The sequence below is a fragment of the Elaeis guineensis genome, chromosome 13 (assembly GCF_000442705.2).
Source record: "Elaeis guineensis isolate ETL-2024a chromosome 13, EG11, whole genome shotgun sequence".
In the NCBI taxonomy this organism is placed as follows: Eukaryota; Viridiplantae; Streptophyta; class Magnoliopsida; order Arecales; family Arecaceae; genus Elaeis; species Elaeis guineensis.
Window position 1 is genome coordinate 3,809,417 of NC_026005.2, and position 13,546 is coordinate 3,822,962.

The 13,546-nt window shown below is 36.7% G+C and overlaps 2 protein-coding genes across 2 annotated transcripts in view; both read right to left on the minus strand.

The window, feature by feature from the left end:
- LOC140853451 (uncharacterized) overlaps positions 1–13,546 on the minus strand; it is a 48,724-nt gene that overhangs the window by 11,167 nt on the left and 24,011 nt on the right. The gene's annotated exons all lie outside the window — the stretch shown is intronic.
- LOC140850832 (bystin-like) lies at positions 609–8,966 on the minus strand. Its single transcript, XM_073247882.1, is given in 15 exon segments — positions 609–878; positions 1,036–1,115; positions 2,747–2,822; positions 2,916–2,988; positions 3,763–3,909; positions 5,608–5,655; positions 5,773–5,852; positions 6,086–6,413; positions 6,497–6,548; positions 7,523–7,646; positions 7,746–7,949; positions 8,057–8,079; positions 8,082–8,196; positions 8,532–8,595; positions 8,810–8,966. Coding segments are annotated over 12 exon segments (1,341 nt in total). The 5' UTR covers positions 8,191–8,196; positions 8,532–8,595; positions 8,810–8,966; the 3' UTR covers positions 609–878; positions 1,036–1,038.

Genomic DNA, 13,546 nt, shown 5'->3' on the forward strand with positions numbered 1-13,546 from the left:
GGCAAAGTTTTGATACTTGAATTTTTCTTGAAAGTCAAAATAAAACAGGACTTGTCTGCTCATAAATCTGAGGATCTCACTGACAAACCAGCATGTTAGCTCACAAACCTAAATACTTTGTCTAAAGTTTTATTGTGAGCCTTCGGGTGGTAAGCCGGTGTGATGCCTCATGACAATGATAAAACTATGGTAAAATGAGGAGATAAAGAAAAGGGGAATACCCAAACTTGCTCCAAATTATTAAGAAAAACTAAACCAATTCTCCTACAGATATGGGATACACAATACACAAGCAAGATTCAGCTTACAATCCATCATATCGTGACCATCAGTCTTAAAGGCAAAGTTTGGAGAGATACTACATGATCGCCTACCTAGAAAGTGAAGTATAATGCGGTAATATTTTGGGATTATAAGGTCAGAAACTATTGCAGTCTTGACAAGCAGGAATGCCAGCGGGCTGGAGCCAGCTAGGAGAATGCCCAAACTACAAAAACCAAGAATAATGGAAATTGAGTATAGAATTGGCTTTATAATTACATGTGGCATCACTAATCTCACAAATGAATGCACGCCTAAATTAAGGGTCCGGGTAAACTCCTCAGCAATTTCATTCTCAATAAGCCCTTCATTATAAATAAATAAAAACAAGCATTAATTTATGATGGGAGAGCGCAACAACATGAACATCATTACATTTAAGAAAAAAAAAAGAATGGCCGGTCACAGCATGGATCCCATGAAAATTTGCTTTAACTTGCATATGCCTGTATTTGTAAGTCCACAAACAGAATCACCATCAACGGCCAAGTGCAAGTTATCAAACTATTTCCCTTTGCAGCAGTCCAAATGAGCTCAAAATATTGGACACGTACCATCTGCGATATCGAACAATGAAAGAACAAAGAGTATTAACGAATACCAAGCATGAATTGATTCAAAAAACAAAAACAAAAACAAAAAAAAAAAACAAAAAAAACAAAAAAAAAAAACAAGTGACAAAATGCTCAAATGATAGCCAAAAGCGGACCTAACCATTTAATCCTCCTCCATAGGAACTTCTGGGAAATTCCACCTATCTTCCTCAATTGGTTTATTGATAATGGAAACAGAAGGTAAATCACGTCAAGGAAACATGATAAAATAATTCAAAGAAGAGTTGCAATCAGTTCTGGATTCAAATAGCAAAAAGAAATTTTGGATGCCAGAGAATATTCATGTACATCAAAACAAAATGGATAAAATTTTCTAGAAATTTTATATAATCCAAAGCAAGGAAAGTTCAGCACATTATCAGACAAATTCTGTACATAGATAAAACCATGGATCGCATTAATCATAAGTGTTACCATTTTTTTGCTATTTTTCCTTCTCCCAATTGTTTTTAATTTTATTTTCTGCATTGTTTTTAATTATATTTTATTTTCTGCATTGTACATAGATAGGACTTTTTCTGCATTGGATGCAGACCGCTATTAATGAATTCAGAAACAAGTCAAACCTGCTCCATTTTCCAATTGTAGGAACCAATCAGAGACCTTATGGACACTACAAGCATACACCTTTGATGCATGTCATGCAATTCCTTCCAGAAAAGAGATTACAACCAAGCCAATCTTTTTGATTTCCGACCAGAGGAAAAAGGTCCTAAGAATTATTTATGAATTAATAGATAACTCCAATTAGTAGAAATGCCCCTCTCCTGAATAGTAACAACCACCTAGTCATCCACCTTACTGAGCTGTCACAACCCTTTCACACTGCTGAGCTGTCACAACCCTTTCACACTGCTTCAAATCATCTAGACATGCACCTCAAAAAGATCAATAAAACATTTGCCTCGTGTTTGAGACTGTTCCTTCACCAAATGAACATAGTCATCTATGCTTCCAATAAAAACACCCTTTGCCAATTGCTTCACGATAGATTTGATATAGGTCATTTAAACACTTGATTAAATCTTCAATTGCATTTATGACATGTCATTTGAACTTGCTCAGCCTCCCACCGAAATATCAACAGTAGCCAATGACTAAATAGTAGGTATTCCATATAATGTCAAGGAAGAAATTAGCCTTACCTAATGCATCTAATGTTAAAGATAATTTCTACTTGGATGATAGAATCAATGCATAACTTCCTAAAATAGCTCACCTCGCATACATTAGAGATTACGGTTTGCGAAACCGGTGCCACAGGGTGTACTGGCCAGCAATTGGTTTGGTGCATTATGGATCCGTACCGTGCTGCTCCAGGGCATACCGACAAAAGGAGAGCCACAGAGAGAGAGAGAGAGAGAGTGTGTGTGTGCGCGCGCGCGAAAGCCCTCAACAAAATAAGGGTGACCCCCTATGGATGAGTTGAACTCTCTCTCTCTCTCTCTCTCTTCCTCTCTCTTTCTCCATCTTGAACCAATGGATTAAATCATGCCTTAACCGACCAGCTGGGTTTGGTATGCCCCGAATCGGTCTGTTTAGCATGGTTCAGCAAACCTTCCATCAGACCTTCCAACATCTTGAAGGATTAAATGGTATTATTGTATAATATTACCTTCCAATTCTACCAAAACTACATTATCCATAAGGAACATATAAAAATAATCTTACCCAAAAACCAAAAGATAGAGTAAAAAATAAATAAATAAAGATAAATTTAGAAACTATATGGGCAATAATATAATCTACAATAATCTGTGTAAACTTGAGTGCTGACTTGAGTTTGTTTTGAAATTTTGAGAAAAGGATATATATTGACATGGCATCGTCCTCCTTTTCACCGCGACTTCGGCTATTTTTAAGCTCTCTACGGATTTCAGGAGTAACCTATGTAGATAAAAATCATTACATCAGCTACTTACAGTATGCCCTACAAAAGCAATTCAAGGCCACTATTGAAACCAAGTATTGGCATCATACCAAATGATGTTTCTGGTATTGAATTAGACAAACAAGATTATCCTTGTCCTTCTTCTCCAATTCATTCTTGTACCTGTGAAAGATCAATTGTAAGCATAAATTAATCTACTGGTAAAAATATTTTAAAAATATTAACAGGTTATACCAAGATAGACCATAATCACTCTAAAACAGAAAGTTCGAGGAGCCATAAAATAATTTCTTTTCTATTAGCGTAGGTACTATTTCATATTAAATCAGATCCTATATAAAATAAATTTGAAATGGCAACTACGAGTTTGAATGTGAAAGCAATGCAACAAAAAAACAATCTCTTTTGTTATTGTTTGACAATGTGTCAACAAGATATAAATCAATTTATGCTATTAGCAGGCTAAAGCAATTAATACCAATGAGGATTGCCTAACAATGTGTCAACAGGATGAGGATCTCATAATAATTTTAGCTTCCCTCAAAGACCTAAATCTGAGATAACATATGCCCAATTTGACCCTTTGGGTTAGAACTGCTTCCATGAAGCCATAACAAGACTAATTGTATTCATGGTATTGGTCGATTACATCTTTAATATTTTGCTTACTTGACCAATTAGGTTTGCCCTGGGCCGTATTGGCCATCTTGTCTCTCAAGATTATTAAAATTAACATTTCTTATGATAAAAAAAAAGGACATGTAAGTATCTGAGTCGGATTAATCAACTATAGTTATAACAGAAGATGCAAGGCATTAAATTTATAACAAAAACCATCACCAAATAATTGACTATAAATTCATAGAAAGGGAAACTACAATATGAAGCCGATTCCGCTGATGTGGTTAACTTAATGTGCGAGTTCAGATTGATAACCTTTGCACAAATGCAAGAAGTGATTGGTGCCATATTACGGGCATGATTCTTTCATCCTCAAGGAACCTCATAAAATGTGCAACAACAGCATCAAGCACTCGGTATGGCAAGGCATATTTCTTGTCTAAAAATAGCTTGATGAAATAACTGCAAAATCCAAAGTGAAAATGTAGTATGTCAAACTCTAATACAAATAATAGGGCAATCATTATTATATAGAATTATATTGCAAGCAGCAAAAAGATATACATTGCAAAGTCAAAACCAAATATAGCAGTCTGTTAAGGTCATCACATGTAATGTTTGCTGTGTGCTTGAATTTGACTCCACTATAGTTGTCCGTTACTGTCAGCATACATAAATGGTACTGACTGATGATATCTACACCAATGATACAATAATATACTGGTAGAGAACTCATACCAGTAAGCCCCTTGGTACTAGTCCATACTGACACATCATTGCTGTCCCAGCATGTCATGTGTTGGTATGGTATAGTTTTGTATAATGGTAGGGTCCCACTATGGAACCAGTACTTCAACCCTTGCTTTGCATGGTTCCCTGAAAGATAATTTAAATCATCTTCTATCTCTCATAGATCATATGTCACCCTCTTAAATAATGCCGCATGTCCCACAAGAGTTGCCTTGACCAAGAGGAAAGAAACTACAAAATTTTTCCTTTCCTTGGAAAAATCTTTGTTGTATTAGATAAAGCAATGATTGTTCCTCTCATTGGGACATACAAAACTTACAATAGGATGCTTTAGAATTCCATGAAAGATTTGTGACTTTTACGAATGTGAAAACTAAAGGACTTTAAGTCTAAGAAAAATCCAAAACAATGGTTTGAAATTCCATGGTATGACGGATAACAGACAGCTATTCTCGTCTAGAAAGGATCCCTTAGCTAGAATCCTTCCACCTTCTTGGTTTAAGGCCTACAAATAGAAAGCTAAATAGTCTACTTAATCATATACTGCTGGCATCATCTTCAAAGATGAATATACATCAATAAAGGAAACAACTCGCCCTTTGCAAATGATGAGCAAGCCCTTGTATCGGCATTGACCATCAACCGTATATAATTGCCTTATTTTAATTTCCAATAGCTTCACCATGGTGGTGAGTCAATTCATTAAACTTTAAAAAGTTATATTGATCAACATTCGGATGAGACCTCATGCAAAAAGATGTCACTGCAGCATTACTAAGTACTTTAATATTACAAAAGAAAAAAGAAAGGGGGTGTGAACATGAAGTAAGCATAGACAGTCATGACCACATATGGCATAAGTTTGATATATTATTAAAATAATAACAAGATACCATGCATTTAAAATCTCTTTCTACAAGATAACTTTAGTGTTTACAATTACCACCAATACCATTGGAATGTGATTCTCATTCTATAATTACATCTATTTTTTATAATCAAGATATTAAAGAGAAATGACAACCTACACCTAGCCTAACATTAGCATACCACAAAAAGGTCCATATTCAGATGCCTTGATAAACTTTAGTTATTAATTTCATCCTCATAGAAATGGCCAAAAATATATCGCTGAAATTTATTGTTTTTAAAGTTACGAATATCAATTTTCAACTGCTCATGTTTTATTAGTAGGTGTAATTAACTTTTTCACCTATAATTCATGTGTTAAACAACCTTGAGCCTATTATATATTCATCAAGTTTAGAAAAATGCAACATAAACTTGGAAATCATAAAATGATTAATCAGCCCCAATATGTTCAATTTATAATGATGGTAGCTGAACTTTCCTAGACATAATCAGAATTGATCTGAAGGAGGTAAAATAATTAAGTTAGAATCAAGTTACCTGGTCGTGCCACAATATTCCATCTCTGCCAGCTTCATCAAAGCCGCACTGTGGGTCCACATAGTTACAGTCAGATATCTCAACCAGTATTTAGATTTTAGAAATTCCATCAACAAAGATTACCTACCACATTGCAAATTTAAAACCACAAGGGATATAACTTACCTAGAATGAAGAGGAGGAATAGAAACTTTTTGAATGATGCTTCCAATTATAACTGCTTCTCGAAGATTGCATGTCCCTGACTGCAAATTGGGAAAACAGAATTCTTAGTTTATGACAAAAACAGCACCTGATTTTTTTTAAAGAAATTTGTCTTGCATCCTAGAAACTAGTGTCCTGCCAAGTTGCTAGGATTAGAACAATCTTAGATTCGAAAAGAAACAAAAAAAAGGGTAAAAACACTAGAAGGAAATGAAATAGGAAAAGTGATAAAGAATAATGATTGAGATGATGCCATACAATAATGATTGCATACCTGACATAATGGTAATAGAATTCCCTTGAAGAAGGCAGCTGGCTTATAGAGGGACTTTTTCAGTGACTGATATAGAGCAAAATGCAGTCTTTTATTCTTTTTGATGTCCTCCCTCACACGTGGGAGTAGAACAAGATTGTAGAAATGCTGGACTTTCTTCACACTCAAATTTGAAGCAAATAATCTTGTTGCTTGATACATTGCATTTGGAGACCAATGTTCTGGCTCTGTTAGATATAATATATCTTCCCAAAATTCTAGTGCTGGAATGTGTTTAAATGCCTTAGGAATTTTCCCACTCGTATACCTACTTAACAGCTTGCCAACCCTGCAATTCATGGAATATCATAAAACTATAACCATGACATAAGACACGAGAATTGCTAATCAAAATAAAGATGGCCAACATACCCCCTGTATAGGTCTATGACACCACTGTCCAGTTTAGGAAGGGGTCGTGCTTCTGTGACCAAAAAGAAGGCAACAAAAATAAGTTTAACCACTTAAAATATTGAGAATAATAAAAACAAAAATATGTTATGCCCTTTAATCCATCAAAAGACATAGTAATTCAAGTGACTGATGATGCAAGGATACTACGATCAACTCCAATAATAATGTTTTCCACCTCATTGTCGCCGTTGCTGTTTCAATAGTTTACATAATTTAACCAAGCTAACAACAAGTACAAGAAAAAATAAAAAGGAGGATGATAACAAGATAGTTGAAAATCTTGCAAGCATATACAGGATAATTTCACAGGTTTTAGGGGCCTACGATAAAACCATGGCCATTGCTTATTTAAACATTACAAATTGTTTGTAAGGAATAGCAAGTCACAGTTTCCATCGTGCTTCTTGCAACTATCTGATTTTGAAGCAACGTGATCCAAAATTGAATATTAGAGAAAATTAAATATTGAAATAACTTGGCATAAATATTTTCAGCATTCAGATCAATGCTGTCATGATTTTCCATTTGCAGTTTTAGCCTTAGAAAAAAACAGAATCCAGAGCCAGGTTCAGAATTTTTGAAACAAGCTGGATGTGTAACATCAAGGCAAAAGGTGTTGGATATTATCTAGCTAAAATAAGATGGTTTTGTTATGTCATCCTAAGTTGCATAGAAGAATAAATGGCATGAACAAGGAGTAGCTATCAGAGTATGCAAGCCTTTACAAGAAGTTTAGCAAAAGCAACAATTAAATATGGGTTCTTCTACATGACAATTTTAAATAACAAATCCTCATAATTCCTGCAAAGAAACAAAAAATTCCTGAGTAACAAATAGTATAGGAGTAAAAAGCTGGTCATAAGCGAAAATCTTAAATAAGACAAGTTTCCAGTTTTTTTCACATAGCACACGAAGTTTTGGTTTTGACAAGATTCATTAATTTAGAACATCACAATGATCTAAAAATTGGAAGAGAGAACCGACCGGTAACCGTGGCATCCTTTTCTTTGATCTTCTGAATGATGAGATCCGCCAGTGTTGGCTGGGGACCAGCACTACTGGACATGAACGCCGCCAAAACCTTCTCATCCTCCTCATCGATTTCGACCTAAAGAAATAGAAGGGAAAAAAAGAAAAAAAAGAAAAACTCAACTTTACCCAAATCCTGTGTCGACAACGGGAGAAAAGGAGAAGAAATCCAACCTACCTCGCCGACATCATACTGGCTCTGTGTCTCGGAGAACCCATCGAAGCCATCAACGTCTTCCGTGTCGCTGTCGAACGCGGCGGAGGGGTCGCCGGAGACGGCGGAGAAGGGAGTGGGGTTCCGCTCTTCGTCTTCTTGAAGGATTTCCTTTTGCTGTTGGAGGGCTTCCTTTAGGATCTTGGAGCTAAGATCAGAAGAGATCAACTGTAGAGAAAGAAATCAAAAAAAAAAAAAAAAAAAAAAAAAAAGAGATGTTAGAGAGAAACATATCGACAAAGAGAAGGAAAGAGAGGAAGTAGGGGATTGCGGACCTTGTCTTCTCGCTGGTGTTGGCGTCTTTCGGAGGGCGAGCACGCTTCTTGGAGACAACGAAATCGTCGGCATCGAGAGCCTCCCGGTGACGTAGGGTTTGTTGCTGCTGTTCCTTTCTCTTCTTGCCCGCCATAGTGACCTTTAGAGACGGGAAGGAGAAGCGGCTGACGTTATTAAAGCTCAAAAGAATAGAGCCAAAACCGTACTCTTTATAATAAAGTTAGATTGTAGCCAAAGAAGAATGCTTCCTTTCGATCAAAAATCCCCCACACCCCACAAATTATCACTCTCAAATCCTCAAGGGACCAACTCGCACCGCCACAACTCGCACAAAATCCCATATGCTTGAGAAAAAACCACAATCGGAACCTAAGAAACCCCTCCGATCTCCCTCAGGTGCTCTCCTTCCCTACAGATCTTCTTCGAAATGAAAAAAAAAAAAAATATATCAATCTATGTGGGAAAAGGTCTTACCTTTCACTTTTTCCCCTGTTCTTTCCCTCCTCAGAAGCCTCAATCGAGTTCACACAATCCCACACTGACGAAAAACAACGAAAACAAAGGAAGAATATAGAAAAAATCAACGAAAACAAAGGAAAGGTGGAAAAATTAAAAAGAAAAACCTTTGATTTCTTTTTCTTTTTCGGAGATGTGGGAAGCGGAGGCAGATGACGGCGGAGACCGGTGGGAGGTGGTGGCGAGGCGAGCAGAGAGGAGGTCAGTGTTAAAGAAATCCGTGGGAAAGAACGCACCTGAGGAAGATTGGAGAGGGGATGGCCGACGCCGTAATGATGGGGAGGAAGGCGACGACGGAGACCAACGGGGGGTGACGGCTAGGAGAGTAGGGAAGAGGTGGGCATTCGGGAGGCTCTGCAAGGCGGTGGCGGCGAGGAGGTTGGCGCTCACTAGGGCTCGAGAAGGGTTTGAAGAAAACCAAAAACCAAAATAAAATAGTGCCCTGCTTTATTAAAAAACCAATCCGAGCTCGACACGTGGCGTCTTAAGAGGGCTCGACTCTCGTTTATTGTATCGTAGATTTGTATAGATAGCGGGAAGGGTTTTGTGTTAGGTATTTATATATATGTTTTTTTTTGGTAAAAAAAAATATATGTATCAACCAATTTTAAGATAAATTGGAACCATGCTTTACTGGTTAGGGCATTCCTCAGGCCATTTTAAAGTATGGGATTCAAAATCCTAAATTTTAATATATTTATAGGTAGACATACTATGAAACTAAAATTATTAAAAAAATTTATCAAATAATATTTTTTATTTTTAAATTTATCTAGTATTATATATATTATATTTTTTAGAATAATATTTTTATCTTAACTTAAAAACCTATATAAACTAATTTAGAAAGCTAAATATGATAAAAGGAGATGCATTATCTAAATGATCGAATACTCCACGATCAAGTCATATGAGCAAATATCACTCAATTAATAAAATTATATAAAAATATGATAAAAAAAATCACTCAATTAACTTATTCTAATAATAAATAATATAATTAATAAATTTTAAAAAATAAAAAATAAAAATATTATAATTTTTTGTTTATCAATAACTCAATAAATAGTAAAATATAATAAATATCTGAATAGATAAAATCTAAAAGTACATAGTCACCTCTAAAAAATAGAGGGTTTTAACTCATATCTTTTTCTAATATAAAAAAATATATATGTCTACATCCTAAATATCATTTCTATTGTTGAAAGATTTATTGAGATTGTAAAAAATTTATAATTTTTAAATCAAATTTATAATACATTTGTATCATTATTGAATTACTTTCAAGCTGGTCAATTTCGAAATCAAATTAACCTCAAGGTAATAATAAATTTTTTGAACCATCAAATAATAAAAAAAGTAATCTACAAAAAAGTAATAGATTTCGATCAATTTTTTGATAAGTTTACTGTGAATCTTTTAGAAATGAAATAAATCTATAATCTGAAGACCTCAAAGGGAAAAAATAATATAAGCCGTTCAACTCTGGTAAACCAATATTAACATGAATTTACTATTTTCCATACTAAAACATAAGTCACTATAATCTGCATTAAGAAAGCACATCCAATTCTTATATATAAACAATTATATTTGGAGCAAAAATATCAAAAGAGGGCATACCAATTTACTGCGCAATCCGTTAGGAACTTATTAAGACAAAGAAAGAGGAGAAGACAAAGTTATCTAAATGCTTTTTGCAAGTTACTAGTAAAACATATTGAGAACGAAGCTGCAAACTGTACCTTATAAGGAAGGATGGTTACCTTAGCAATTGTGTCCATACGAAATTCCTTCCTTCATTGTATCATATTAGTCCATATTTGCTTTTTCAAACTTCCTGGCTTTCAAAGATTGCATCATAGATATCAACAATGACATATAATTAATTGAGCACCAAGATAATTGCACTACGAGGTCTACCATAAATATTTATCACTGAATAGCAACAAAAAGCATGCTTCCAATAAATTCAATTTAAAGTACTTGGTATTTAATTTGAGTTAAAGAGATAAGGAAGAGGAAAAGAAAGCAAACTGATATTATCAAATATGGGAAGTATAAAGCCTAAAAATTTGCTTTGTTGATTTCATCCATGACCGCAAAATGCAATGAATAAACTAAAGGCTACCTTGGAAAATCTAAGAACCATAAGCGCACCTTTGACCTTACATCACATACCATACCAAGCATATGTATAAATATTAAATTCAATCTTACCAATGACAAGATAGCTCGGTCCAATGACATCTTGAATCTACAATATACTTCTTTATAGGGTTCAAGCCTCTGTAGGCATGGTATGTAGACACAACTGGAGAAGATGCATATATTTTCCATCATCTGTTATATTTCTTATCTATGCTATAATCAAAGGCTTCAAACTAAAAAAAAAAAAAATCTTTTTTTAAGGGAAGACAAAGTACTCATAAAATTGTATAACTTCAAATAGAGTGATCAATATATTTCTTCTACTATATACCTCCAATATCTTCATAAACTAATCTCTATTTCTAGGTATTGCCATTTTTCCTCCAACGCAATCTTCCCGACGCTCATCCTGCAACACCTAAAGCTTCACAACAAATCATTGAACTAAAAAAAAAAAAAAAGAAAATCAGTAAGAAAGCTATAAAAGACTTAACACACCAAATTTTACAGACAAAAGGGACATAATGGTTCGGTACCTAGATTAAAACACCCCCCGCCCCCATCCCTCTCACCATGTTCTTTCAAGCTCCCTCCCTTTCTCTCTCTCATAAAATGGAAAAAAATAGCCACGTATCCCTCCCTTCCTTTGTCTTATTATTTTACTATTTATCAAACATTTGTTGTTTCCATTTTTATAAAAGTTCCACAAAATCCTAAAATAGAAATCCAACTCCATAATTCCGATATAAAACGGCAACAACGTGGAGCACAAAAGGAAAAGAGAAGACTACAGCAAAAGAAAAATAAATAAAAATAATATATTTTTTAAATTATCGAAAAATTAAAACCCATGCACAAATTGAAAGTCAATAGTAAAAATAAAGAAATAATGACATAAAAAATAAACAATAGAGAATGGAGGCAAAGAAGAGACCATCATCTTTATCTTCGGTCATGCCTATCTTGACCACCATTTTCCAGCCCTCCAATAGCCATTCTGGCCACTCGACCGCTGATATTTCTGAAACATTCCTATTTTCAAGTAATCTTTTATTGGATTTCGCACCACGACAGCCATTGAAGTCATGGCCTTCTCTTCTTCTTCTCTCTCTCCCTAAACTCCCTTGACTCAAAACCAAAGGGAGAAGGAGAAGAGTATAGATCAAGAGAGAGAGAGAGGTCACTGGATATAAAGCCATGCCTCTCCCCTCTCCAAGCCATGCTTAACCAAAGCTTCCTCTTTTCTGGCAATGTCTTATCAGATTCTTCCTTTCAGCAGTGCTGTGATGGCCATCAGAGCTATGGCCTTCTCTTCTATTCTCCTTCTCTCCCTAAATTTTTTTGACTCAAAACTAGAGGGAGAGGAGAAAATGGTAGATCGAGAGAGGGAGAAAGGAGGAGTGAGAGAGATTGTCGAATATATGGCCATGTCTAGAGGTATCAAAATGGGCTTGGCCCACAGGATCGGTCCGGCCCAATCCTGAAAATGGGATGGGCTGGGCTGCTATATTACTAGCCTAAATAATAATTGGGCTTTTTGGCCCGCTTGGGCTAAGATGGGTTGGGCTGGGCTAGTCCGGTTGGACTAATAAAAACAAAACTATCAGATCTACCACGAATCCATGATCTCTTAATCCCTTGGGGTCTCTCTCGCTCTCGATCTCGTCTCACACCCCCTCCAAGCTCCAGGCTCTTAGATCTGACCGTGGCGATGCCCTCCATGCTCGATCTCCATCTCCCCTCCTCTCCCTCTTGCCTCCTCCTCCTCCTTGTCGCCAGTGCCGCCTTAATCCCTTGGGGTCTCTCTCTCTCTCGAGTTCTCGATCTCGTCTCACACCCCCTCCAAGCTCCAGGCTCTCAAATCCGACCACGATAATGCCCTCCCACACCCGATCTCTGCCTCCCCTCCTCCTCTTCGTCGTCGATGCCGTCTTAATCCCTTGGGGTCTCTCTCTCTAGCTCTCGATCTCGTCTCATGCGTCCTCCAAGCTTCGGGCTCTCAAATCCATCTGCGGCGACGCCCTCCCACATCCGATCTCTGCCCTCATCTCCTCTTCCTCCTCGTTGCCAGCACCACCACCTCCGAGTCCGATCATAAGGTTATATATTTTTTTTAGATTTGGTAGGCTGGTCCGGCCCAGCCCATGGCCGTCAAAGGGTTGGGCTGGGCCAGTTATATGCTGTCCCATTTTTTGGCTGGGCCTAGCCCGGTGAGCCTATCAAATTTTAGGCCCTTGTGGGTTGGGCTGGGCTAGGTTGGCTGGCCCATTTTGGCATCTCTAGCCATGCCTCTCCTCGCTCCGAGCCATGCTTGGCCACCTCTTTCTCTCTATTAATCTGTTCTCAATCTTTTCTTTTATCTCTTGTCATATTCTCTCTCCTCTTACATACAGCAAACATGAAAATAGAAGAAATTATAAAAATTTATCAAGCTTAGTGCTTGCTACCTGTGCCAATCGAGTTCGAGAATGACAGTGACAAAGCGATGGAGATGGCCTCATAAAGGAGGGTGGCATCCAAGATGGCCAACAAAGCAAGGAAGGAGAGCACTACAAGAATTTTTAGCGACCAGTGATAGTAGAAAGGGGCCCAAGCCCACCATCCAAAGTATCGACTGGAGGTGTTTGTGCCACTCAAGAGGAGAAAAGTGTACAGAGAGATAGGGAGAAAGGAGGTGGCAATGAGAAAGAGCTATCTGAAGGGGATAAGGGGAGGGATGGAAGATACATGTGGTGAGAGGACATGCATCCTCTCATCGTGCCATAGATGCAACAAAAAAAATGAAATGAAGGGAAGAAGGGGGTTTCGCTTGAGTTTGG